Here is a 26,463-nt window from a genome sequence, read left to right as displayed (position 1 = left end):
GGGAGCAGGGCCGTGGACTCTTCTTTTTGCGTTGGACTCACTGTGACTCCGTTGTGCTCATTTCACATGCCAGCAAGGGTATGCTCAAAATCCTTCAAGCTAGGCTTTAGCAGTACATGAACTGAGAACTTCCAGATGTATAAGCTGGGTTTAGAAAAGGCTGAGGAACCAGAGATCAAATTGCCAACATTTGTTGGATCATAGAGAAGGCAAGGAAATTCCAGAAAAAAACACCTACTTTGGCTTCATTGACTCCCCTTTGACACTACAGCCTTTGACTGTGTAGAACAAAACAAATTGGAAAATTCTTAAAGAGTACCAGATCATCTTGGGCTTCCCTGATAGCTCAGTTGGTAAAGAATCTACCGACAATCCAGGAGACCCCGGTTCGATTCCTGGGTCGGGAAGATCCGCTGGAAAAGGAATAGGCTCCCCACACCAGTATTCTAGGGCTTCTCTTGTGGCTCAGCTGGTAAAGAATCCACCTGCAATGCGAGAGACCTGGGTTCGATCCCTGGGTTGGGAAGATTCCTGAAGGGAAAGATTACCCACTCTAGTATTCTGGCCTGGAGAATTCCATGGACTGTATAATCCATGGGGTGGTAAAGAGTTCGACACGAGTGAGCAACTTTCACTTACTCACCAGACCACCTTACCTGTCTCCCGAAAAACCTGTATGAGGGTCAAGAAGCAACAGTTAGAATTGGACATGGAACAACTGACCTGCTCAAAATTGGGAAAGGAGTATGACAAGGCTGTATGTTGTCACCCTGCTTATTTAACTTTATGCAAAGTACATTATGAGAAATGCCAGGCTGGGTGAATTATAATCTGGGATCAAGATTGCTGGGAGAAATATCAACAACCTCAGAAAGGCAGATGGTACCACTCTAATGGCAGAAAGTGAAGAGGAACTAAAGAGCCTCTTGATGAAAGTAAAAGAAGAGAGTGAGAAAGACGGCTTAAAATCCAACATTAAAAAAAAACAAAAAAAGAACAAACTTGAGATCATGGCATCTGGTCCCATCACTTCATGGCAAATAGAAGGTGAAAATGTGAAAACAGCGACAGATTTCGTTTTCTTGGGATCCAAAATCACTGCAGGTGGTGACTGCAGCTATGAAGTTAAAAGATGCTTGCTCCTTGGAAGGAAAGCTATGAAAAACCCAGACAGCATTTTAAAAAGCAGAGACACCACTTTGCCACAAATATTCATAGTCAAAGCTATGGTCTTTCCAGTAGTTATGTACAGTTGTGAATGTTGGACCATAAAGAAGGTTGACACCCAAGAATTGTTGCTTTTGAATTGTGGCGCTGGAGCAGACTCTTTGAGAGTCCCTTGGACAGCAAGGGAATCAAACCAATCAAACCTAAAGGAAATCGACCTGGGATATGCATTGGAAGAACTTGTGCTGAGGCTGAAGCTCCAGTACTTTGGCCACCTGATGCAAAGAGCCTATTCATTGGAAAAGGCCCTGATGCTGGGAAAGATTGGAGGCAGGAGGAGAAGGGGACGACAGAGAATGAGATGGTTAGATAGTATCACCGACTCAATGGACATGAATTTGAGCAAACTCCAGGAGATAGTGTAGGACAGAGGAGCCTGGCACACTTCAGTCCATGGAGTTGCAAAGAGTCAGACATGACTTGACGACTGAACGACAGCTTCCAAGTTGTCTGGTGATGCCAAAGTGTGTTTGCTGGAACTGTAGCTGTCTCTGTGTCTCCCTGGGCTCTGAGAATTAAAAAAACAAAACAAAACAGTATTTTATTGAGTTATGGTTCAGGTAAACACATAGACCCTAGTCTGTTGGATGAATTTTTATGTTGTAAACAGCTGTGTGACCATCATCCAGGTCAAGCTCCAGGACATTTCCAGCACCCAGATGATTCCTTCGGGTTCCTCCCAGTTGGAGCCCTCCATGGGTCATCACTTTTCTGACTGATTGTTGGCTTTTATCTAATAAAAGACTCCCAGCCTCTGCTCACTCGTGCCTGGCTCCTGTACACAACTGTGTCACTGATGATCTTGCCTATATCTTTGGTCCCTTTTTATTGCCAAGGGCTAGTCCACAGTAGTCACATCATCATTCATTTTTCCTTTCTGTTGCTCATGAACAGCGTGATTCCAGTGTGGGGCTACGGTGAGTGAAGCTGTTATGCATGCATGCATATGTTTTCATCTCTCTTGGGTAAATATCTAGAAGCAGAAGAGCCTGGACACAGTAGAGACAGAAGACCCACCAACAACTTTCCAACACTCCTGTGTTTTACACTCAACCTTCAGTGAATGAGAGTTCCATGATCTTTATCCCAGTAGATGAGGAAATGGTCCCCGTGTTCCTGGTGTCAAACAGGATTGCAAAGCATTTCCCTTTCTTTTCCTCCTTGATGCTTCAACTGTGCCATCTGCCCCTTAAATTCAGTCACATTGTGGTTGATCTAGAAATGTAGTGGGGACGGAGGGTGGACAGAGGAGGCATGTGTGCTCAATCTATGGGATCATCTCAAATAAGTCAGTCTTTGCAAATTCTGGGGCACCGAGGCAAGCGCAAGAATAGAGAGAGGTACAGACAAGTTCTCAGCCCCAGGGCACCTGCTCCACACTGAGTACCTATAGGACCCCCAGCTGCTTGTCCTGGCTGGACATGGGGTCCCGTCTCTAGCACACGGCGGGGGCCTACTGAATCTCCGGTGAGTCTGTTGCTGTGTGTTTCCTCCCCAAACCCCTTTCTGATAAAAGCCGATTCTGAGTCTCTGTTTCTGTCAAACATTTCCATTAACAAGGTACTGGAACCAATTAAAGACAGTTATTCAATATATTGCCTCCAACTCAATGTCACTTGGAATATTCTATTATGTCTGAGATGTCTCTGCTCCCCATTCTAAAGCCCAGAATCAAGAGAGAGAAGAGAGAGAGAAATTCACAGAGAGGAGGGGTCAGAAGTTCCCGGGGGCATCATTATGCACAAGGATAAGGGAACCTCCATCACCAGGTTTTCTATTTTCAAAACATTTCTTTTTACATGATTATGCTTTTATGTGAGGAGTAGAATTTTAAAGGGGAGGAATACCTTTTTAAGAAGTGGAGTAGCCTTATATGGCTCAAGCTGCCGCTAGTGAGCTGTGTGACCTTGGATATGACCCGTAGATTGTCTGAGCCTTAGTTTCCCGGTCTGCAAAATGGGTATAACTAGGCCTTTCTGCAGCACTGCCACCCCATGCCCAGGCAGTGGCCCATCACACACACTGTTGTCTGGACATGACACAGCCACACGCTCAGGGGCAGTGTCTTCTAGAAGCTGTGCACGTGGTGAGAATGTCTGAGCCTACGTGAACTATTCTGACTTGGGGTGGAGGGTAGGAGGAGAGCAGAGGGGAGAAGGCCCTGGGAGAGGAGTGGGCACTTCTGACCTCCATCTTCCTCCCTACCTTTCTCCCTTCCTCTAAACTGACTTCCTCCTGCTCCTGGCTCCTCCCCATTGAATAACAGACAAACTGCATTGAATTCTGTATCTTGGTGAGTCATTCCTGTTGCAGAGGTCTGCCTGGACAGCATGCAAAGCGGCAGTGGTCACGTAGGCGATGAAGAGCTGGCCTTCACGGACACCCAGCCTCCCTACATAAACCCAGTGAGTTCCAGGGCTGGGAGAGGCCTCGGCCAGAGGGACGCAGCTCTGGGGCTCCGAGGAAACAGCTCCTGCTGGGGTGACAGGGGGCCGGGGAGGCCTCGTTCCAAAGAGAACAGACGAAGGGCAGACACACCAACCAGGGCGGCCCTGCCACAACTTCTGCCTGTGCCCGTCTCCTCGGTGCCGCTCAAGGCTGAGGGTCCCCAGGATTTGTGTGTGTGATAAATGTTTACTGAGCCTTCTCCTGATCTCTCTCCTGTTCTAGGTGCTCAGTGGGGGAAGAAGAGTCTAAGTGATAAATAGAAAAGTGAATTTCCATTTTTTTCTTTAACATGAAGGAAGGTAAACGTCTTCTGGGGAGGATAACAATGGAGCATGGCACTTAAGGGCACTTACTTGGAAGATGACCTCCCTGGGTTCAGCCATTTACTAGCTGGATGACCTCAAGCGAGTTACTTTACCTCTCTGGGCCTCAGGTGCTGCTTGGCTATAATGGGAATAATCAAGTCACCACCCAGAGCTCGGGTAAGGATTTAGCAAAGTAGCATGTTGAGAGAGTTTGAAAGGTATCTGGGCCACTGTGGGGGGCTCTGAAAGTGTTTAGAATTGTTAGGAGTCTGGGCGCAGGAGGAAAGGCCTCCCGAACAGGTGTCTGGCATCTGAGGGTTGAGAGAGCTAGGCACGGCAGGTCAAGGGTATCTGAGAAAGACTGTCCCAGGAGGGTGGAGGGGGCTGCCCCTGTACTGTGGGGTGCAAAGGGCTCTCTTCTGGGCATTTTTACCCTCTGTGTGGAGGTCTTAGGTAGACCCTGTCATAGGTAGCCTTGTTTAAACCAGCGGTCCCCCACCTCCAGGCATGGGCTGGTGTTTGTGCCCGGTAGGAACTGGGCTGCACAGCAGGAGGTGAGCAGCTTGTGAGCTAGTGACTCTCCATCTGTATTTATAGCCACTCCCCATCGCTCACATCTTCCCAGCCTTGGAAAAATTGTCTCCCGTGCAACTAGTCCCTGGTGCCAGAAAGATTGGGACAGCTGGTTTAAACCCTAATCATCTCCACAACCTAAATGTATTACTGAGGCTCACAGAGGTAGAGGCCACTTGTAAGGTCCCCAGGTGATAAGGGCTGAGGAGGGAGGTGTCTTGATTTCCCGCATCCTGGGGGAAGGAGGTGTCCACAGAGAGTCCCCTGGGGCAGGAGGAGGCAGGCAGGCGGCAGCCTGGGTCCAAGGAACTTTCTGAGCTCACTGCGTCCTGGCCCAGCCCTGCAGTAGGAGCCTCTCCCGGGCTCAACTTCCTGGCAGGCTGGGCAGGTGGGCTGACGGAGCCCTTCATGGGGAGGGGGTGCATGGGGCATCAGGTGCTGGGGAGCTGCTTGATCCCCACTCAAGCCCACCTCCCCAGGAGCCCTGGTGTGGTCTGTGTGCTCTGTGCAATGGCCAATGCCCTTCAGCCCGTCTAGTGAGGGCTCCCGGGTGGGGCTGGAGGAAGCTGGGCTGCCTGGTGGGCGCCTCCACAGTGGTCTGAGTCAGGATGTGTCACCTGGGTCTCGTTCTCCATCAGATGGGGGACCTGGAGCTGCTTCCAGGTTCAGCCATTTTATTATTCTGATGACATGTTTTTACTCTCTAATCCTAGGATTCAAAAGCCCAGCTTTTGAATAGACAGGTCACGTGACTTGGTGACATCAGAGCTGCCAGCACAGGGAGTTGGGAGCCCAGCCTAATCTGTGAGGCTATAAGTCCAACATAAAAATCCATCTTCCTGGGTCATAGGAAGCAAAAGCCTATGCTACTCTTTCCTGCTAAGATCACACACAAACACACACACAGAGGGGTCTTCAGCCACACCAGGCTTAAACCATACAAATGTATTTCCTTACAGTTCTGAGGTTAGAAATCTAAAATCAAATGTCAGCAAAGCTGTTTCCTTCTGGAGCCTTCAGGGGAGAATGTGTTGTTTTTTCCAACTTCCAGAGGCTGCCTGCTTGCCTTGGCTTGTGGCCCCTTCCTCCTCCTGTGATTTTTTTTTTTTTTCTTTTTTGACTGTGTCAGGTCTCAATTGTGGCACAAGCGATCTTCAGTGTGGCCCATGGGCTCTCTAGCTGTGGCCCATGTGGGATCTTAGTTCCACAACCAGGGATCTAACCCTCAGTGGCTGCATTGGAAGGCAGATACTTAACCACTGCTGGACCACCAGGGAACTCTTCACTTTCTCCTTCTCTAAAGGCAGCAGCTTCTTGCTTCTGTTGTCACATCTCCAACAACTGACTCTCCTCCTCTGCCTCCCTCTTTGCAGACCCTGTGACTATTGGGCCCACGCAGATATTCCAGATAACCCCCCACAATCTCGAGATTCTTAATCATACTTGCAAAGTCCCTTTTGCTGGGTAAAGTAACATATTCACAACTTCTGGGGATTATAATGTAGACATTTTTGGTGGGAAAAGGGGGAGGGTATAATTACTCAGTCTACCATAACCTTCTTGGAGTCAATAAATATTAGCTGTTTCTTTGAATCTTTCCAGAAAAGTTTTATTTATAATAAGTAAATATATGTATATAGCCATTCCTACCTATTTGAAAAATAATACAGAGGGCAATGTTACTTATCAGTTTTCCAAGTGGTCCCTTCTTCCTCTTTTCTTGTTAAGTCTCCCTAGAATCTGTTGTATGGAAATACCATAATTAATTTCACCATTTTCTTCCTAGTGGACTTCTAGATTCATTTCCAATTCTTTGCTATTATAACGCAGTAATGAGTAATCTTGTCTTCAGATTATACTCAATTTGAAATCATCTTGTGTTTCAGAATGTGAGGGCACCATTTAAGACATTAAAATCTCATGAAGTTTTTTTGGGGGAATCATTCCTTAAGATTAACCTGTACTGCCCGCCCCCATGATCCACACAGGGCTTCCTCCATCCTACCTTCCTTCTGTGCCCTGAGGACCCCTCCTACCACTCTATACCAGTGTGAATATGCTTAAGGGAGGAGCCCATGCTGCCAGGCGGATACATTTTAAGCCTCGTCTCTCCTGATGGTGAGAAAGGCTCTTCGGAGGATTTCAAACTCCAACAAATGAGGGATTCTTTTTCAGGGAAGAGCACCATGCTAGTCAGCCTGTGTTAGGCTGATTCTACTTCTCCAAAATCACCGACATGGATTTTGACAGAAAGAACTCAGAGATGCAGAGATGTTGTGATTTGCTTAATGCCACCAAAGTTTTTAATGGCAGAATTCAGACCAGACCTGGGGGCCATCAAAGACCTCTGCCCAATGTCCAGGAGCACAGTCTGTCTGAATGGGGTTCTGGCATCACTGGTTATCTCCCAGGGCCAGCTGTGCACACTGGGCTCGGAGGGGTTTCCCTGGATTCTGGGTGGTTCTACCACTGAAGGACATGGGCTAGGACTGAATTGAGCTGGTGCGTATTTTTTGTTGTTTGGCCTGCAGACTGTTTGTTTTAACTCATTGCCAAAGAGAAAGTATAATACAGAGATATTAGTATCATAAACAACACACACCAGTCACTCAGCTTCAACTCATGAACTATCTGCTTTATCTCTGCCCAGCTCTACTTTCCTTTCCACCCCTGGATTGTTTTGAAGCAAATTTAGACATATCAATTCAATGCAAATATTTCATTATATGTCTCTTATAGCAAAGGAAACCTACTACAATCCTTTTCAAAGCATTTCGCCCCCCCAAATTAGAAAGTTTTACAGAAGAAAAATCTCAAATTTCTGTCTTCTCCTAAAGACTTGGAAGCTCTGACAACACAGCCTGAAAGGTAATCAGGTTACAGCTGAGCGGACACTGCTCTTTAGATAAGGAAGATGATGCCTACTTTGCTGCAGTCCCCACCACTCCCGACTGTCCCCCACCTGGCCAGTTCAACTATGCAAATCACCTGCCTGGTTCCTGCAAGCATTTAATCTTTGTAAAATGTTACTTAGAGGAGAAGGTAGAAAATTCTTCAACAGTGTGAATACGTGAAAATTGACTTGGAGACAGAGCTGTGTTGAAGGCAGTTTGTAGAACCACAGTAGATAAAAAGCATTCTGGAAGGATGCGCCAATCTCTCCCCACAGATATTTTCTCACTAATCATCAATGTCACCCAGAAGCTGGGACTTGTTCTCATTTCATGGATGAAGAAATTGAGGCAAAGAGAACTTAAATAAGCTTCCCAAGACCACTCAGGTAATGAGCAGCAGAATTAGGATTCAAACCTGCAGGATGCCTGACTGTAAAATGAAGCATCTTCACCATAACACTGGGTCCTTTAAAAAGGCTCAGGAAAGAGAACATGACAAAGTGATGGGGCCCAGAAGGGGTGGTGATGCCACGTGAGGACTTGGGAGGCTTCCCAGGGCCTGGAGGAAGGATGGGAGCCCAGGAGCAGAAGTAGAAGAGGGGGCTGCCCCCTGGCTGCAGAGAGCACCTGGGAAAGAGGCACTTTCTGAGGCTGTGGGGGGACAAAGGTCAAGGTCACCATAGTTCTCTGGATGGAGTGGGCAGGAGGGGGAGGATGACTTCTTGGCCTGCTCAGGTGAGCAGAAGGTTTATCCTAGAGGATAGGTGGGTGGGTCTCTTTGGTCCATGGTGGACCCCTGAGTCCCCAGCTAGAACTTGGGTCTTTACTAGCAGCTTGGCTTGGGGTCCAGCCACCCCCCTCACTCCTCTGGTTCTTTCCCGTCTCAGGGCTGTGTACTCAAGCCACTTCTTCCTTTGCCAGCTGCCAATCTGACCTTGTCACATCCTCTCAGAGCCTGAGGGGCTCCTTCTCCCAATCTCAGAATATCTGTGTAACTTCCTCGCTCCAGGGCTGGAAGGTCCGTGGAGCTGAGGCTCCTTCTGTTCTGTCCGTGGCTGCACTTGGTCCCTAGGCTATGGAGAGAAGGAGGCAGGCCAACTGACCACTCTCTCCTCTCCACAGCCTGTTCCCTTCACTGGGAAGATCGAAGGGGGTCTCCAGGATGGACACAAGATCACCGTCATGGGGCGTGTTCTTTCCACAGGCGAAAACAGGTACCGGGAATTGTTGTCGCTCTCGGCCTCACCCCTGAGTGAACCAGGGTGCTGTCAGCTCAGGATGGTCCACACAGCATCCTCCAAGCTGCCCACACCCAGTTCAGGGGATGGGAAGGGCCTGGCCCTGCCAACAATGCTCAGCGCCCCCTACCACCTACCTGTAGCATCCGGGGCACCATTAACCAGACTCCTCAGAGACAGGGGGAATGGAGGGTCACGGTCTAGGGAGGGAAGCAGGCCAGCCCAGAGGTGGAGTTCTGGGACTGGACTTTGTATACAATGACCCAGAGCTACAGATGCATCAACTCCCTTCATTTCCTCTAGCCAGTCTCATCTACTTTGGAAACTTCATTTGAGTGACCTGGAAATATTTAAACTTGCCATCAAAGTTGTATTCGGTCTCTTTCAGTCTCAAGGTTTTTCCCACTAAAGTCAATTCAAAATATAGATAACTCAGCCCTGTTTCCCATTCCCTTTCTCCCGAGTGGGACTGTCTGGGAACAGAGAAGAACTTGCACATATTCCAGAGGTGGGAGGTCCTCAGGAGTTCATGCAGCCCTGGCTGAACTATATTTAGTTCCGGGTGGCATGGAGGCCTGGGGCCTGTGCACCCTGAGGTCTGCCGTGCCCACGGGGCCCCTCTGCACACGTGGCCTCTCTCAGAAGCCTCTCTGTCCAATCCCAGCTGACTTCTACCCGCTCTGTTCCTCTCATTACTTTGTATGGGGCCTGGGGACGTTCTGGATCCCTCCAGGCCCCTCACCCTACAGCCCTACTTCTACACCTGGCTTCTAGATGACTTCCTCTGCCACTGCCTCTGCCTCTCCTACCAGGTGACCCGGCCACAGTGATGTGGGACTCTGAGGCCCTCAGTGCCTGCAGGGGACTGTGAGGGAAATGAGGCACCCAGTTCTGAAACCCTGCCCGCAGGGGAACCCGGGACCTTGACTATGAACTCCACCCCTCTCTCCCCCTCCCTGTGCTAACCCTTCCTTCCAGCACAGGAGGGCTTTCTACTCCCACTCTGTCCAATAGAGCCTGTCTCTACCTCCGAGTAGGTCCCCCTTCCGATGGGAGCTGCTGTTCTCTCCTTCCCTGGGGCAGAATTTACAAAGGAACACAGGAATGAAGCTGGGGGACTGCAAAGGGAAAACGACACCCAGAGACATGTCAGAAAAACTATTCTCCACTTTAAGAGAAATAGGAACTTAAAATTTATCATTTCAGGGTCACTTGGAGCTTCGTTTTCATTGGAGGGAGGGCTGCTGGGTTCAGAAACACACCAGTTCCTCTTGCCCCTGATGGCTGAGGGGCAAGAGGAACACAGAGCATCCTGGTATTTAGGATGGCATTCAGAACTCACACCCTTATCCAAGAAAGCAGATGGGCCCTGGGGGTTTCCTGGTGGTCCAGTGGTCAGGACTCCAGTCGTCCACTGCAGAGGTCATGGATTGGATCCCTGATCAGAGAACTAAGATACTCGAGCCATGAAGCCAAAAGAAACCCCAGATAAACAAGCAAAACAGAGCACTCTGCAGGTAGAATGTCCACTGAAGGCCACCCGTGGGTGTGGGGCAGTGCCCGGTTCTGTGGTGATGACATGGGAGCCACACGTGCTGTCTGACTGTTGTGTGCTAGCTGGGAGCCTGAGTGACCCCAAGCAGCAGACTGGGAACCACACTGGCACCGAGTTCAGGCAAGGTGTTGGGAGAGAGATGCCCATTGGATAATTTGGGCTGGACCTTGGTTAGGGGACATGCATGACCTCCATCTAGGAAAAAGCAGAACAAGGATTTATCGCACCCCTTTTGTGAGCTAGGCCCCTTGGAAGCTCCTTTGTCTTCCCTCCTCAGCCTATAGTTTCAGCTATATCCAAAAGAGGTGGAGATGGTGAGGGGCTTCCCTGAGGTGAGATGGGAACAAGAGATACTTATTTAGGGGTGCCCTTGGGCCGTTTCAGTTGTCATCCCTGAAGGAAGGCAGTCACCCCTTTTCTATGTGGGGCAGTTTGAGGATAGCATGGTCCTGGGTCATTGCAAATGACAAACAGGGCCGATCTGGGGTCAGGGTCCAGGCCTGCTGACCTCACTTAGGTCAGGTGGACATGGGACAACCTCGGAAGAGAGACAGACTCACACTCTGAGGTCCCCATGCCCAGAGACCTAGGGTTTTTTCTGTGTCTCCCCTTAAAACACCATCTCTGTAGGTGTCCCATCAATGAGCTTGTTCTTTCCATTTGTCCTCTTTCCCAACTGAGCAGACACAGGCTGACCTCCAGGGAGCCACCACTTGGCCCCAAAGACTCACTTCTAGGCACATTCCTCTACTTCCACCTTGGACACAAATTTCTTTACCCATTTCCTCCTTATTTTTATAAAACCATACTGTAAGGGCAAAATGTGGTAACTGCACAAAACACAGTGCAAAGTCGGGGAACCAAAGGGATGGGACGAGACGAGGGATGGGTACCAACCAGCCACGCAGGTTGTACGCAGGCTCCCAGACGGATGTCAGTCAAAGAGTGAGCACCTCCTGTCCCCACCCTTGGCAGTAAGCCAGGATAGTGTCTGATTTTCCTTGACCTAGGTTTGCAGTGAACTTTCAGATGGACTACAACGACCATGAAATTGCCTTCCACTTCAACCCTCGGCTTGAAGGAAGCGGGTATGTGGTCTGCAACACGAAGCAGCTAGGAAACTGGGGACCGGAGGAGAAGAAGATGCAGATGCCCTTCCAGAAGGGGAGTTCGTTTGAGATCTGCTTCGAGGTAGACAGCTCCGCGTTCAAGGTAAGTGGGAGCGCTCCTCTCTTCAGCTGTCTGTTCCCCAGCCCCATAAGGTGCTGCAAGCAGCCTTTAAATAGCTACGTGAGCATCACTTTGTACAGAGAAGAGGACTATTTCCTTGTAAGGCCGCTGTCTCCTTACACCCCTTCACCTGCATCTACAGGTGCACCTGTTGCTTCTTTTACTCTGGAAGTAAGCACTGGAGAAGTCACCGTGATGCCTTTTGGCCTCCTGGGTCCTTCAGTCCAAGTTATTTCCATTTCTCTGTTGTAGCCCTTCTTCCACTCCAGGCCCCTGGGAATATTTGTTTTTCTGTTACCTTATTGCTGCATTTATCCCGGTGTTATTAAAGACTTAGTTCTGCCTGGGATTGCACATTGGTTTTGCAAGCAGAGCGGTGTCTCTGGGCTTGGGGAGATGGGAGGGGAGCTGAGTATATCTGTGTCTTTTTTCTCTGTGTGAACATGAATGTCCCCACTCCCTCATCATACAACCTGACATCACTTCTTCTCTGCTCCCCGTGAACATTTGCATGTATAATTCAATAACACCACAGGAGAGCTAAGACTAAAAGACAAACCTACACCAGAAGAATGAAGAAGCCAAGGACTAGAGTCAGGTAGAGGTTGCCCTTCGATGCACTTAGGGTCCCAAGCATGTTCCTGTGACTGGCACAGCTCTGAAGGCTGTTGCCCTGACCAACGGGGATTGATGTAAGAACTAGATACAGGTCTGAACGTCTGGAAGCAGGGCTCTCAGAGGCACGGGTGTGCTCCCACCTGGTCCTGGACCCCCTCCTGCCATGTGCAATTATCTCAACAGGTGATGGTGGACAAGAATATCTTCCTGGATTATGCACACCGTGTGCCCTTCTACCAAGTCAACGCCATCTCCATCAAGGGCGGTGTGCATCTGTCCTACATCAGCTTCCAGGTCAGACTCCACCCAGCACCGTCCCCAGGGGCTGGGTGTGGGGCCCCATCCCCTGTGTGGGTCCTGCTGTGTGAACCCAAAAGTGCCAGCCAGTCTCGCCTCCAGGTGGTTCTGGGTTCCCCAGTCTGTCCTTCTTGTGTCGCTGTCTCTGTCTGGGACATCTGCTCAGGCTCCTGGACTAGTAGGTTTCTTGTCTCTGTCACTCTCTGTCATCCCCCTGGTGAGGAGGCCCTGTGCTTCTAGAAAGAACTTGGAATCAAACTGAATCCAGCTCAGATCCCCGGCTCTGCCATTTTCATCAGCTGGGGAATCTTAGACGAGCGACTTCACCTCTCCTAGCCTTAGTCTCTTCACCTGTGGAATGAGCATGATCAGCCAACCCACAGGTCGTTGTGTGAGTTCAATGAGACCATACACATCGAAGTGCACAGTATATCCTTTCCATGGCCATTCCTGGGTTTATTTGACCCTCTCTGTGTATTATAATTTTTGAATGTGTTCTATTCAGTTCAGTTCAGTTGCTCAGTCGTGTCTGACTCTTTGCGACCCCATGAATCGCAGCACACCAGACCAACTCCCGGAATTCACTCAGACTCACATCCATCGAGTCAGTGATGCCATCCAGCCATCTCATCCTCTGTCATCCCCTTCTCCTCCTGCCTCCAATCCTTCCCAGCATCAGTGTCTTTTCCAATGAGTCAACTCTTCGCAAGAGGTGGCCAAAGTACTTGAGTTTGTGTTAGCAACATCTAAAAGGTCAGGACCAATTTTGCAAAATGAAAAAGTTCTGGAATTGGATGGTGGTGACTTTTGCACAACCATAGGAGTGGACCACTGAACTGTAGGTACACTTGTGTGTGTGCTTGGTTGCTCAGTCATGTCCGACTCTTTGAGACCCCATAGACTGGAGCCCGCCAGGCTCCTCTGTCCATGGCGCTTCTCCAGGCAAAAATACTGGAGTGGGTTGCCAGGCCCTCCTCCAGCGGATCTTCCCAACCCAGGGATCAAACCCAGGTCTCCCACATTGTAGGTGGATTCTTTACAGTCTGAGCTAGTACACTTAAGATGGTCAATTTTATGTGATGCGCATTTCACCACTGTTTAGCAAAAGAGGTCAGGTAGATTTCTTCCTCTTGAAGATGGAGAGGTCCCAGGAGACTGATCACCTCAGGATGCTGACTGGAAAAGTCCAGACTGGCTGATTAAGACTACATTCCTGGGGAAGGGCAAAGCTACAGTTAGGTCAGGTGTTAAACCTAGGGTTGGTATCATGGGCTTCAACAAAAGTGAGGCCATTTTAAACCTGTGGTTTTCTCTTTAAGTATGCCCCACGTTGTAGCAAACTCTCAGCCTAACCAAAAGATATCATCAGAATGTAAGGCATTAGCATCACTCTCAGCTACCGATATACAGTCCCCACAGCTTTGTTCACTCTTGGTGTGGTCTCCATGGCCATGACTGTTTTGCTTAATCCCTCTGACATTTGTAACCCAGCAGGACCCTATGGGGGCATCCTGGGACAGCCCTATGACCCATGAGTGTTATAAACCTTTAGCCTCCTAGGCCTTCCCCAAGCTCCAAGGATAAAATTTAAGTAAGAAAATGCAGAAGCAAAGCGTTAACAGTCAAGCAAAACAAAGTGATAATAGGTCAACCATAAACACCATCAAGGACCTTTAGTTCCTCCTCAAGAGCTATGGACAGTATTCTGAACCAAATTCTTTGTGCTGTTTTACAGAAATAGAAATCCCTACCGTGTGGAAGACGTTCAGTCTATGGTACTCACATGGTCATAGAACCCAGAAGCTTGAGGATATTGGCTCCCGATTACCTCACCACCAACCAATCAGAAGACATCCATGCGCTGATCGCACACCCCTCACCCTCTCGCTCACCCTGTGTTTAAGACCATTTCCCTGAACGTCATCGTGGAGTTTGGGTTTTTTAAGCTTGCCTGGACTCCTGCTTGGTTCCTGCAATAAATACTTCACTTTCCTTCTCATAACCCTGTGTCAGTAGATTGGTTTTACTGTGCATGGATGCATCGTACTGAGTGGAGGTAAATCGGATCTAGATAGGGATGGATGGATTGGAAATTCTGATGATAAGTTCAGTTGAAAGATTACTTTCTTTAGCAATGTATTGGGGGTTATAGAGTGGGGCTTTATCTTTCCTAGTCAGTGGCAGAGAAAAAGAAAGGAAAGGAAGGAGAAAGGGTGTCATGTTTAGTTAAAGTGTGAAGACTTGATCCATTCTCTCGGGCCAAAGCAGCCTACCTGAACGTCATCTACTGCTCTTCCCCCTCACTTTGATTCTGAAGTCTCCATCACTTGGACAGGACCAGGTGCCATGTGGGGTCTTCTTCAGTCCTGAGACATATATCCAAGATTCAAGAGCTTGACTGTCATCCATGTAGTTGGGATGATCTGGTACAGTCCCTTTCAAGATTTAAGGGAAGTTTTTGCTCTTAGTGATTCCAAATCAGACGGTAGAAGACAACTGGGACTGAGTTTGGTGAGTTGTAGCCAGACTAAGTGCCCTCCAAGCCTCAGCTCTTTTAGTGCTCACGACAATCGTTATCAAAGGAGCTCCGTGATTAGTTACAACTTACAGATGAGGAAAGACCGAAACTTAGAGAGTATAGGGGAGCAAAATTTGCCACCCCTAAATGTGTCACTTCGGCATGAGTATTCATTTAGGCTGATTCTTCTTAAGAAACTGAAGACTCAAAGTTTTTCTTTTACCTCCTCCTCAACATGGGGTTGCAAAGAGTCGGATACGACTGAGTGACTGAACTGAACAACTGCAGCAAAGAATGCAGATGAAGGACCTGTTATAGAAATAGAGCTGAGCAGTGATACTTACAGAAGAACTCAGGCGAGGTGTGGAGATCAGAGTCCACTCTGCACCCAGCAAACACTTACATACCAAACACTGACTTTTCTGTGAATAGCCTTCCTTATCTTTGAAGTCCCAAACCATTGCCCTCAACGTCCTCTTGTGATTTTAGCTGAAGGTGGTATTTAAAGTGATGGTTTTGACCATTTTGGTGGGTAGTTCTCCTGGGTCTGTCCTATGTATGCAAATCTAACTTTGTTAGATTTTTTTCCTTTTAATATGTCTCATGTCAATTTAATCTTAGACCAGCCAGAAGAACCTAGAAGGGTAGAGGAAAATTTCTTCATTCCCCAACATTCATGTTGTAACTTGTGGCAGAATTCACTTCCTTTTTAGGGCTGAACAATATTGCATTGTATGTATAGACCTCATTTTGTTTATCTAGTCATCCATCGATGGACACCCGTGTTGCTTCTACTTTTGGCTGTTGTAAATAATACCAGGTACATGGGTGTACACATATCTCTTCAAGCCTCTGCTTTCAGTTCTTTAGGGTATATAGCCAGACATGGAATTGCTGGCAGTGGTAAGTTGCTTCCATTGTGTCTGACTTTTTGCGACCCTATAGCCTGTAGCCTGCCAGGCTCTTCTGTCCATGGGATTCTCCTGGCAAGAGTACTGGAGTGGGTTGCCATGATCTTCTCCAGGGTATCTTCCTGACCCAGGGATCAAACCCAGGTGTCCTGCATTACAGGCAGATTCTTTACCATTTGACCCAGACATGGAATTGCTGGACCAGATGGTAATTCTGTGTTTAGTTGTTAAAGGAACATCCATACTGTTTTGTAGGGTCGGTCTCAGACTATGCATAGTGATGCTCTCTGTTCAGGAACACCGGGGGCACTCACATGGGTCTTTATTACTCATGGGAGCCCCAAAGACATCAGCCCAGCTGGAGCTAGTACTGTGGCCAGATGGGCCCCTGTGGTTCTTATCATGACTTCAAGACACAGCTCAGCAACAACCATCAGGTAGCTTTGAAAAAAAAGAGGATTATTACTCTCAAGTCCTGAGGGCCACATAGCCCAATGGCCAGTGGGAAGGAGGGGGTGAGAGCACAGGTTGGGGTTCCACTTTTATTGGGGTCCAAAGGTAGGGTGGTTACGCAGGGGGCAGGAAGAGACATGTGGGGTCACTCAAACAGTTATCTAGGTTGCCCAGTGTTTCCTAGAAAGGAGAACTTGATGGGTGGGGCAAGCGTGGTGGCTTATCTAGAAGCTGTCACACAGCTGGTACCATGTTTATGAAAGATGAGTATCTTTGAAATGGACGCTTTAGCAATCAGAAGCTTAATGCCAGTCTCTTAGGGTCAAGCACATACACTATTTTTCCCATCACAGCCTCACCATTTAGCATCCCACCAACAGCACAAAAGGCCTCCTTTCTCCTTGTCCTCATCCACACTCGTCAGTTTCTGGCTTTTTGAGAGGGTGAGGTGGCCGACACATTTAGAACAGATCCTATGGTCTACAGTGCAGAGAACAGAGAACCTCAGCCAAGTGTCTGGACTTTAAATAACGGAGCTCGAGGGCTGCCTCTCACCTCAAGCCAGGTCCTGGAAAAGGGTCTCAGTGACTGCACACACGGGGACCCCAGGTTGCTGAGGTCAGCTGTGCCAGCCACTGGGTCTCGGAGACACCTCCTTACGGTCTTTATTCACCCAAAAACCCACTGGCCTTTGGGTTTGGCAGTAGGCCCTCCCTACAGGGCTGGAGCAGAGGAACCTGGGCTCTCCTTTTTGGGCTGGACTCTCTGTGACTCACTTCCAAATCACCTGGAGATGTCAAAGTGCATGTCCGCTTGAACTCTAGCTGTCCTTGTTTCTCCCTGGGCTCTGAGAGTTTTGGGGTGGTTTCTAAATTTTTAAAAATTCACTTACTTATTTTATTTTCCTTTGGCTGTGCTTATTCTTCATTACTTTGCAGTGGCTTTCTCTAGTTGCAGCAAGTGGGGGGCTTCTTCAGTGCCATGTATGGTTTCTCATTGCTGAGCCAGGCTATAGGGGTGTGGGATTCAGTATTTATAGCAGGTGGCCTCTAGGACCTGGGCTCAATAATCATGGCAAATGGACTTAGTTGCTCTACCGCATGTGGGACCAAGGATCAAACCCACATTCTCTGCATGGTGAGGTGGATTCTCACGCATGGTGCCACTGTACGTGGCCTGCAGTGTTTTTTAAACAGTACTTTATTGAGGTATGGTCCATGTAAACACACAGACCCTAGTCTGCTGGATGAGTTTTTATGCTGTAAACAGCTGTATGACCACCATCCAGGTCAAGCTCCAGGACATTCCCAGCACCCAGATGACTCCTCCAGGTCCCTCCCATTTGGTGCCCCTCATAAGCCATTGCTTTTCTGACCTGTTTCTGGATTTTATGTCATCAGAATGCTCCCAGTGTGTGCTCACTTGTGTCTGGCTCTTGTGCTCAACGCTGGGGTTCACTGAAGACCTTGCCTTTATCTTCAGTCCCATTTTCTTGCTGAGGGCTAGTCCATAGCAGGCAATTCCCAGGTGGCTCAGTAGTAAAGCATCTGCCTGCCAATGCAGGAGACTCAGGAGACATGGGTTGGATCTCTGAGTTGGGAAGATCCCCTGGAGGAGAGAATGGCAACCTGTACCAATATTCTTGCCTGGATAAATCCACAGACAGAGGAGCCTGGTGGGCTATAGCCCAGGGGTTTGCAAAGAGCATTCACTGTTCCCCTTGTCCTGTTTAAACAGTGGTGTTGTTTCCAGTGAGGGGCTGTGATGAGTGAAACTGTTAAGCACATGTACATCTGTTCTTATCTCTCTTTGGTGAATATCTAGGAGCACAAGAGCCAGGACATAGGAGAGGTAGAGGATTAACTTTATTATAATCCACCAAGTTTCCAACGCTGTTGTATTTTACACTCCAACCTGCGGTAAATGAGTTCCAGTCGCTTCCTATTTCAGTCAATGAGGAAAAATTTCCTGTATCCCTGGTGTTGAAGAGGATATCTTCAAAGAATCTCTCCTTCTTTTCCTCCTTTCTGTTCCAAGTGTGTCATCTTCCCCTTAAATCCAGTCATATTCTAGTTGATTCAGGAATCTAGTGGGGATGGAGGGTGGATGGAGGAGGCAAGTGGGCTCCGTCAATGAGAACGTCTCAGAGAAGTCAGTCTTTGCAAATTCTGAGGACCCAGGCAAGTGCCAGAAGGGAGAGAGGTGCAGACCTGTGTGTGGCCCTGGGGCACCTGCTCACTTGCTCCCCACTTGGTGCCTGTAGGACCCTCAGCTGCTCATCCAGGCTGGACCCCAGGGTCCTGTGTCGAGCACACGGCAGGGTACCGCTTGACTTCAGGTAAGTGTGTTGTTGCTATGCGTTTCCTCCCTACCCCACTTTGCTACCCAGCTGATCCTAGTCTCTGTTTTAGTCAATCATTTCCTTTAACTAGGTGCTGGAGCCAATTAAAGACATTTATTTAACATAGTGACCCACCTCCATGTCATTTAGAAAGTTCTGCTGCTGCTGCTGCTGCTAAGTCGCTTCAGTCGTGTCTGACTCTGTGCAACCCCACAGACGGCAGCCCTCCAGGTTCCGCCGTCCCTGGGATTCTCCAGGCAAGAATACTGGAGTGGGTTGCCATTTCCTTCTCCAAGGCATGAAAGTGAAAAGTCAAAGTGAAGTTGCTCAGTCGTGTCCGACTCTTAGCGACCCCATGGACTGCAGCCTACCAGGCTCCTCTGTCCTGGGATTTTCCAGGCAAGAGTACTGGAGTGGGGTGCCATTGCCTTCTCTGTCAGAAAGTTCTAGTATGTCTAAATCTTCTCTGCTCCCCAGCTACAGCCCAGAAGGAAGGGAGAAAAGAGAAAAGAAGGGAGAGAGAAATTCTTAGAGAGGAGGGATCAGAAGCTCCTGGGGCATCATTAAACACAATGATAAGGTAACCTTCATGATAAGGTTTTCTATTGATATTTATAAAACATTTCTTTCCATCTGATCATATATTGTTTTGTTTCTCTCTTTTTTTAATTTTGACTGGACCATGCTATATGCATGTCTTAGTTCCCTGACCAAGTATTGAACCCATCCCCCCTGCAGTGGAAGCACAGAGTCCTCACCACTAAACCACCAGGGAAATCCCTCCATGACTAGGTTTTTATGTGAGGAATAGAATTTTAGAGGGAACATACCCCTTTTTGAGGCCCCAAGAAGCCTCATATGGCTCAGGCTATCACTAATGAGCTGTGTGACTTTTGGAATGACCTTTAAACACTCTGAGCCTCAGTTTCCCTATCTGGAAAATGGGTATAACCAGGCCTTCCCAGCACAACCTCCACCCCGTGCACCAGTAGCACCCAGCTGCCCGGGCCCCAACAAGCAGCTCTGTTTCTGTTTGGACCCAAAAGAGACAGCCACATTCTCAGGAACAGTGACGTCTAGAAGCTTGCTGCAGTATGAGTGTGGTCAGGATCTCTGAGCCGACGTGAACCTCTATGCACTATTGGATCTCAGTGCAGATCACAGGAGGCGAGCAGAGGGGAAAGAGCCCTAGGTGAGGAGCACCCACTTCTACCCTCTCCTCTCCTCCCTACCTTTCTCCCTTTTTCTAAACCTACATCATCTCCTGGATCCTCCCCCATTGAGTAACAGTCCAGTTGCTTTGGTTTCTATACATTTTTAAGTTCTCCGGGTGCAGTGATCTTCCTGGCCAGTGTGTAAAGCGACAATGGCCACAGAGGTGGTGGAGAGATGGCCTTCGTGGACACCCAGTCTCCTTACAGAAACCCAGTGAGTTCCAGGGCTTGGGGGTGGGGTGTGTTTCAGTGGACAGGAAGCAGCTCTGGGGTTCTAAGAAAACAACTCCTGTAGGTGACAGAGGAGGGGAGCAGCAACCTAAAAAGAACACGGAAGGGCAGACACAACTTCTTCTCCACGACCATCTCTTGGGTGCTGCTTAGGACTGCAGTGGGTAAGCATCCCCAGAATTCCTGCATCTGACAAATGTTTACTGAGCTCACTGTGGGTGACTATACTGTTCTAAGTAATAACTAGAAAAATGATGGTTGTTTTGCATGAAGGAAGCAGGGCTTCTGGGCTGGGTAACAAGCAAGCATGGCATCAAGGGACATACTTTAAAGATGGCCTCTCTGTGCTGAACCATTTACTAGTTGGATGGCCTCAAGCAAGTTACTTTACCTCTGGGCCTCAGTTTCTGCACCTATATAATGGGGTTAATCCTGGAGTCACTGCCCAGATCTGCGGGAAAGACTAAGCGAGCTTGAATGAAGATTGAGAGATCTTGAATGGTGTCTGGCCCACTGCACGAGCTCTGAAAGTGTTTAGAGTTGTTAGGAGACTGGGCGCAGCAGGGAAGGCCTCCTGAGGAGGTGTCTGCTCTCTGAGGGGCAAAAGAGCAAGGCAGGGCAGGTCAAGGGAGTATGAGAAGGGGCCATCTCAGGAGTTGGGGGGAGCTGGGTGCCCCTGCACTGTGGGGTGCAGAGGGCTTCCTTCTGAGCCTTTTGGCTTCCTGTGTGGAGGCCCCATCACAGGATGCCTTGTTTAAACCAGGGTCCCCACCTCTAGGCCACATACTAGTGTTGGTCCAGGGCTTCTTAGGAACTGGGCCCCACGGCAGGCAGTGAATGGCAGGCAGGTTAGTGAAGATTCATCTGTATTTACAGCCACTCCCCATCACTCGCATCCCCTTGTCCTTGGAAAAATAATCTTCCACAAAACCGGTCCCTTTGCCACACAGGTTGGGGCCAGCTGGTTCAAACCCTTATCACTCCATGTCATACATGTAAAATTGAGCCTCACAGAGGTGGAGGCCACTTGTTCAAGGCCCCTGGATGGAAAGTGGCCAAGGAGGGAGGTGCCTTAATTCCCCGGACCTGGAGAAAGGAGGTGCCCACAGAGAGAGCCCTGTGGGAAGACACAGGCAAAGAGGGGACGGCCCCAGGGCAGGCGGTTTCTGTGCTCACCGTGTGCTGGGCCTGACGCTGCGGTAGGAGCCTCTTCCTGCCTCAGCGTCCCAAGAGGCTGGGCAAGTGGGCTGACTGAGGGCTTCCTGGGCGTGGGAAAGAAGAGGGCTTCCTAGACACACACCAGCCTCCACTGAGGGAAAGACTCGCACACTGAGGGCCCTATCCTTGGAGAGCTACTGTTTATTCTGTCTCCCTTTTAGACACCAAATCTGTTCATGTGCCATCAATGTCACCTGTCCTTTCCAATTGTCCTCTTCTTTCCCAACTGAGCAGACACAGGCTGGCCTCTAAGGAGCCACTACTTGACCCCAAAGCCTCTCACTTCTAGGCACATTTCTCCGCTTCCATCTTGGACACAAATTTCTTTACCTATTTTCTCCTTATTTTTAGAAAATGATACTCTAAGGGCAAAATGTGGTAATTGCACAAAAGCACACTAAGTGCAAATTAGGTGAACAAAAGCGATGGCAACAAACTAGAGACGGGTACCAGCCAGCCACACAGGTTGTATGCAGATTCCCGGATGGGTGTCAGTCAAAGTGGGCGAGCACCTCCTGTTCCACCCTTGGCAGTAAGCCAGGACACCGAGCCCTGTCTGACTTCCCTCCACAAAGGTTTGCTGGGAACTTTCAGACCAGGTGCAGTGACAGTAACATTGCCTTCCACTTCAACCCTCGGCTGGAAAACACCAGGTATGTGGTCTGCAACAGGAAGCAGAAAAGAAGCTGGAGCCTGAGGAGTGGAAGATGCAGATGCCTTCCCGGAGGGGGAGCCAATTTGAGCTCTGCTTCCAGATACAGAGCTCAGAGTTCAAGGTGAGCAGGAACTCATGTCCCTTCAGCTGCCTGTCCCCCAGCCCCACCTGGTGCCGTGGACGGTCTTTAAACAGTCACGTGAGCAACACCTTTGTACAGAGAAGAGGACCATTTCCTTGTGAGGCTAAGGCTGCAGTCTCCTTCCACACCTTCACCTGCAACTCCAGGTGCACCTCTTGCTTCTTTTACTCTGGAAATAAGCACTAGATAAGTCACCATGGTGCTTTTTTGGCCTCCTGGGTCCTTAAATCCGAGTTAATTTTAATCTTCTGCTCTGGCTCTTCTTCTGCTCTAGGTCCCTGGGAACATCTGAGTTTTTGTTACGCTGTTGCTGCCTTTCAGTTCAGTTCAGTTGCTCAGTCGCTCAGTTGTGTCCGACTCTTTGCGACCCCATGAATTGCAGCACGCCAGGCCTCCCTGTCCATCACCAACTCCCGGAGTTCACTCAGACTCACGTCCATCAAGTTGATGATGCCATCCAGCCATCTCATCCTCTGTCGTCCCTTTCTCCTCCTGCCCCCAATCCCTCCCAGCATCAGAGTCTTTTCCAATGAGCCAACCCTTCGCATGAGGTGGCCAAAGTACTGGCCTTTATCCAGATGTTATTAATGGCTTTGTTTTGCAGGGCATTGCACATTGCTTCTGGAAGTAGAGCAGTATCTCTGGGCTTGGGGAGATGGGAGTGGGAGTGAGTACATCCGTGTCCCTGCTTCTCTGTGTGAACGTGGATGTCCCCCTCATCCTGCTACCTGACATAAGTGTAGAGGTTGTGTTTGGATGCATTTCGGGACCCAAGCATGTTCTTGTAACTGATACAGCTCTGAAGACCGATGCCCAGACCTACAGAGGATTGATGTGAAAACTATAGACAGAGGTCAAAACTTCTAGAGGCAGGGGTCCCAGAGTCTCGGGTGTGCTCCCACCTGGCCAGGGACCACTACTGGTGTGTGCTCTCATCTCGGCAAGTGATAGTCAACGGGAAGAGCTTCACGCAATATGAACGCTGTGTGCCCTTTGGTCAAGTCACCACCATCTGAGTCACGGAATCTGTGCAGCTCTCCTCCATCAGCTTCCAGGTCAGGCTGTCCCCTACCTGGGGCTGGGTGTAGGGCCCTGTCCTCTGTGTCTGGGCCCTGCTACGTGGACCCAAATTCGCCAGCCAGTCTTCTACCCAGGGGCTCTGGGGACACCTCTGGCTCCCTTGTCCTGCCCTTCTTGTGTCCCGTCTCTCTTTGGGATATCTGCTCAGTCTGCTGGACTAGAAGGGCACTTGTCTCTGTCACTCTCTGTCCCCACCCTGCTTAGGAGGCCGTGGGATACTTAAAAAAAACTGGGCTTGGGAATCAAACTGAATCCTGCTCAGATCCCCAGCTCTGCCATTCTCATCGGCTGGGGGATCTTAGACACGTGACTTTACCTTTCGAAGCCTTGGTTTTCTCACCTGTGGAATGAGCAGTCTGCAGCCCCACAGCTCACTGTGTGAGTTCATGAAGTGACAGATCAAAGAGCACAAGGTAGCCTGCTGGGGACACTCAGGTCTATTTGATCATCTCTGTGTTTTACAATTTTTGAATGTTTCACCAACATCTAAAAGGTCAATTGTAATTTTGCAAGATGAAAATTTTCTGGAACTAGACAGTGGTGATGGGAGTGAATTTAACACGGTTGAAATGTGTTTACTCTTAGTATGGTCAGTTTTCAGTGATATGCATTTCAGCACTGTTTAGGAAAAGAGATCAGGCATAGTGCTCTTCCTCCTGAGGATGGAAAGGCCCTAGGAGACAGATTACCTCCAGGGGGCTCACCAGAAATTTCCAGACTGGCTAACTAAGTCTTCATTCCCGGGGAAGGTGGAAGCTACCAGCTAGGTCAGGTGTCACACCTAGGTTTGGTATCATGGGCTTCAGTGAAAGTGATGCCATTTTGAGCCTGTGGTTTTCTCTTTAACTATTCCCCACTTATTTAGCAAACTTTCAGCCTAACCAAGAGATCAATCAGAATCTGAGGTCTTCAGAATTGAAAGAGACACCTGTACCCCAAAGTTCATCACAGCACTGTTTACAATAGCTAGGACATGGAAGCAACCTAGATGTCCATCAGCAGATGAATGGATAGGAAAGCTGTGGTACATATACACAATGGAATATTACACAGATATTAAAAAGAATGAGGTAGATGAAACTGGAGCCTATCATACATAGCGAAGTAAGTCAGAAAGAAAAATACCAATACAGTATATTATTATGGAATTTAGAAAGATGGTAACAATGACCCTATATGTGAGACAGCAAAAGAGACACAGATGTAAAGAACAGACTTTTGGACTCTGTTTAAAAAGGCGAGGGTGGGATGATTTGAGACGATAGCATTGAAACGTATATTACCATATGTGAAATAGATCACCAGTTCAGGTTCAATGCATAAGACAGGGTGCTCAGAGCCAGTGTACTGGGATGACCCTGAGGGATGGGATGGGGAGGGAGGTGGGAGGGGGTGTTCAGGATGGGGAACACATGTACACCCATGGCTGATTCATGTCAATGTATTGCAAAACCCACTACAATATGGTAAAGTAATTAGCCTCCAATTAAAATAAATACATTAATTAAAAAAAATAATTTGCAGTCTTATGATCACTGTCAGCTACCAATCTATAGTCACTGTAGCTTTGTTGACACCATGTGTGGTATCTAGAGGTCATGACTTTTTACCTAAATCCCTGTGATGTTTGTAACTGAGCAGGACCGTGGGGGCTTCCTAAGACATCCTTACACCCCGTGTTTGTAATAAACCTTTAGCCTCCTAGGCTTTCCCCAGTTCCAAGGAAAAAATTTAATCAGCAAAGTGAGAAAATGCATAAACAAAGGAAAACAGTCAAGCAAGACAAAATAATACTAGTTTATCCATTCAATACTCAAGGACCTTTAGTTCTTCCTCAAGAACTATAGAAAATATTCTGAGCCAAATCCTTTGTGCTGTTTGCAGGTACAGAAACACCCTCCAGGTGGAAGGAGTTAACTGTATGCTCCCCACAAGGACATAGAACCTGGAACCTTGATGATGTTGACTCCCAGTTACCTCACCACCAACCAATCAGAAGACATCCATGAGCTGATCACACACGCTGCAACCCTCTCCTTCACTGTCTTTAAAAACCTTTCCCTGAAAGCCATCAGGGTTTCATTTGGGTTTTTTAAGCACTAGCTGTCTGGACTCCTTGCTTGGTGCCTGTAATAAATCCTGTACTTTCCTTCACTGCCCACTGCTGTCCGTAGGTTGGCTTTATTGCACATGGATGAGTTATTAGTAAGTGGAGGCTAATCTAATCTAGATAGTTATGAATAGATTTGTTTTATTCTCTCTACCTGGTTGATCCTGCCGCTAATATATACGCTGTCTCAAAGGTTAAGCTGTGCATAAAGTGTGAATGGATGGCACAATGAAACTGCAGATAGCTCATAAAATCTGTGTGGCTCCTTTGGTTGCTTGATTATTGCAACTGGATTATAGTTAGTTATAATAATCGTTACTTAAATTTATTCTTTGTTTTCAAATCGTGCTTTTTGTCTCCCTGATGCACTATGTCGTTATCAATGTTACTAGCAGCATTGCTTATATCCTGTCTAATTTATAAGATTACAGTAACCAGTGTGTAATCAGGCTTCCAACAGAACTTCTATGGCTAAACACTTTGATAAAATCTCATTTATAACATAAAATAATTGCAATAGTGTGATTCTAGATATGGGGAGAAGCAACAAGGAAAAATGACTCTTGGATTAAATTAGGCAGAATCCAGAGAATCTTTAATTATTGATGAGGCCTGTTCAAAAATTTAGCACCTGAGTGCATATGAAAAATTTTTGCCAGATCTGGGATGAGCCTCCCAGTGCCATGGGACAAAGGTGATTGTGAAATGTGTCCCAAATATTGGTCAACTTCCTGACCAAGAGAAGAAGCCCTGAGAAGTGGAATCAGCGATTGCAGCCCTTCAACGTGAGACAGTGAGCCCCAAGGAAGGGGAATACCTGCCATCTAGCAGGCATCAGATTGCAGCCACTCCCTGTGGTGAACCTTGAGGAAATTCTGAGAATACAGGATTACAGGCCCACAAAGAGCTGAGGCACATACCAAGGACAAAATTTTAATGAGCCCTGACTCTTAAATCTTCCCACATATAGAAAAGTGCCAAACTCCTTAACTTGAAATGCTGCCTCTTGGGTTTGAAGTTCAGTATTTCTAAGTCTACAGGTGTCAAGTAGGCACTTTCCAAAGAGGAACAAAAAGAAGACAAATATAAACATTTGGAACAGAGGCACTAATGGCAGACACTCCCAGAAAGATCCATCTGATTAAGCAGAATGCTCATTACTCCCTTTTTCCACAAGATTGTGGAATGAACTTTGACAGTGGAGA

General features: G+C 48.2%; 1 protein-coding gene and 1 long non-coding RNA gene across 2 annotated transcripts; both read left to right on the top strand.

Annotated features, from left to right (window-relative positions):
* Window positions 1–3,496: 3,496 nt before the first annotated feature.
* On the top strand, window positions 3,497–14,387 carry LOC102401883 (galectin-9). Its single transcript, XM_025281016.3, has 5 exons — window positions 3,497–3,632; window positions 8,570–8,661; window positions 11,251–11,452; window positions 12,272–12,382; window positions 14,121–14,387. Exons 1-5 carry the CDS (start codon window positions 3,558–3,560, stop codon window positions 14,124–14,126), a joined length of 486 nt encoding a protein of 161 aa, XP_025136801.3. The 5' UTR covers window positions 3,497–3,557; the 3' UTR covers window positions 14,127–14,387.
* A 4,593-nt stretch (window positions 14,388–18,980) lies between these two features.
* Window positions 18,981–25,309, top strand: LOC102400049. The gene is made up of 5 exons (XR_003107993.3): window positions 18,981–20,036; window positions 20,118–20,217; window positions 21,847–22,047; window positions 22,866–23,123; window positions 25,033–25,309. It is a non-coding gene; the product is annotated as an uncharacterized LOC102400049 (long non-coding RNA).
* Window positions 25,310–26,463: the final 1,154 nt, after the last annotated feature.

This window comes from Bubalus bubalis, chromosome 3 (assembly GCF_019923935.1).
Source record: "Bubalus bubalis isolate 160015118507 breed Murrah chromosome 3, NDDB_SH_1, whole genome shotgun sequence".
Classification (NCBI taxonomy): Eukaryota; Metazoa; Chordata; class Mammalia; order Artiodactyla; family Bovidae; genus Bubalus; species Bubalus bubalis.
This window is presented reverse-complemented; position numbering and strand designations above follow the sequence as displayed.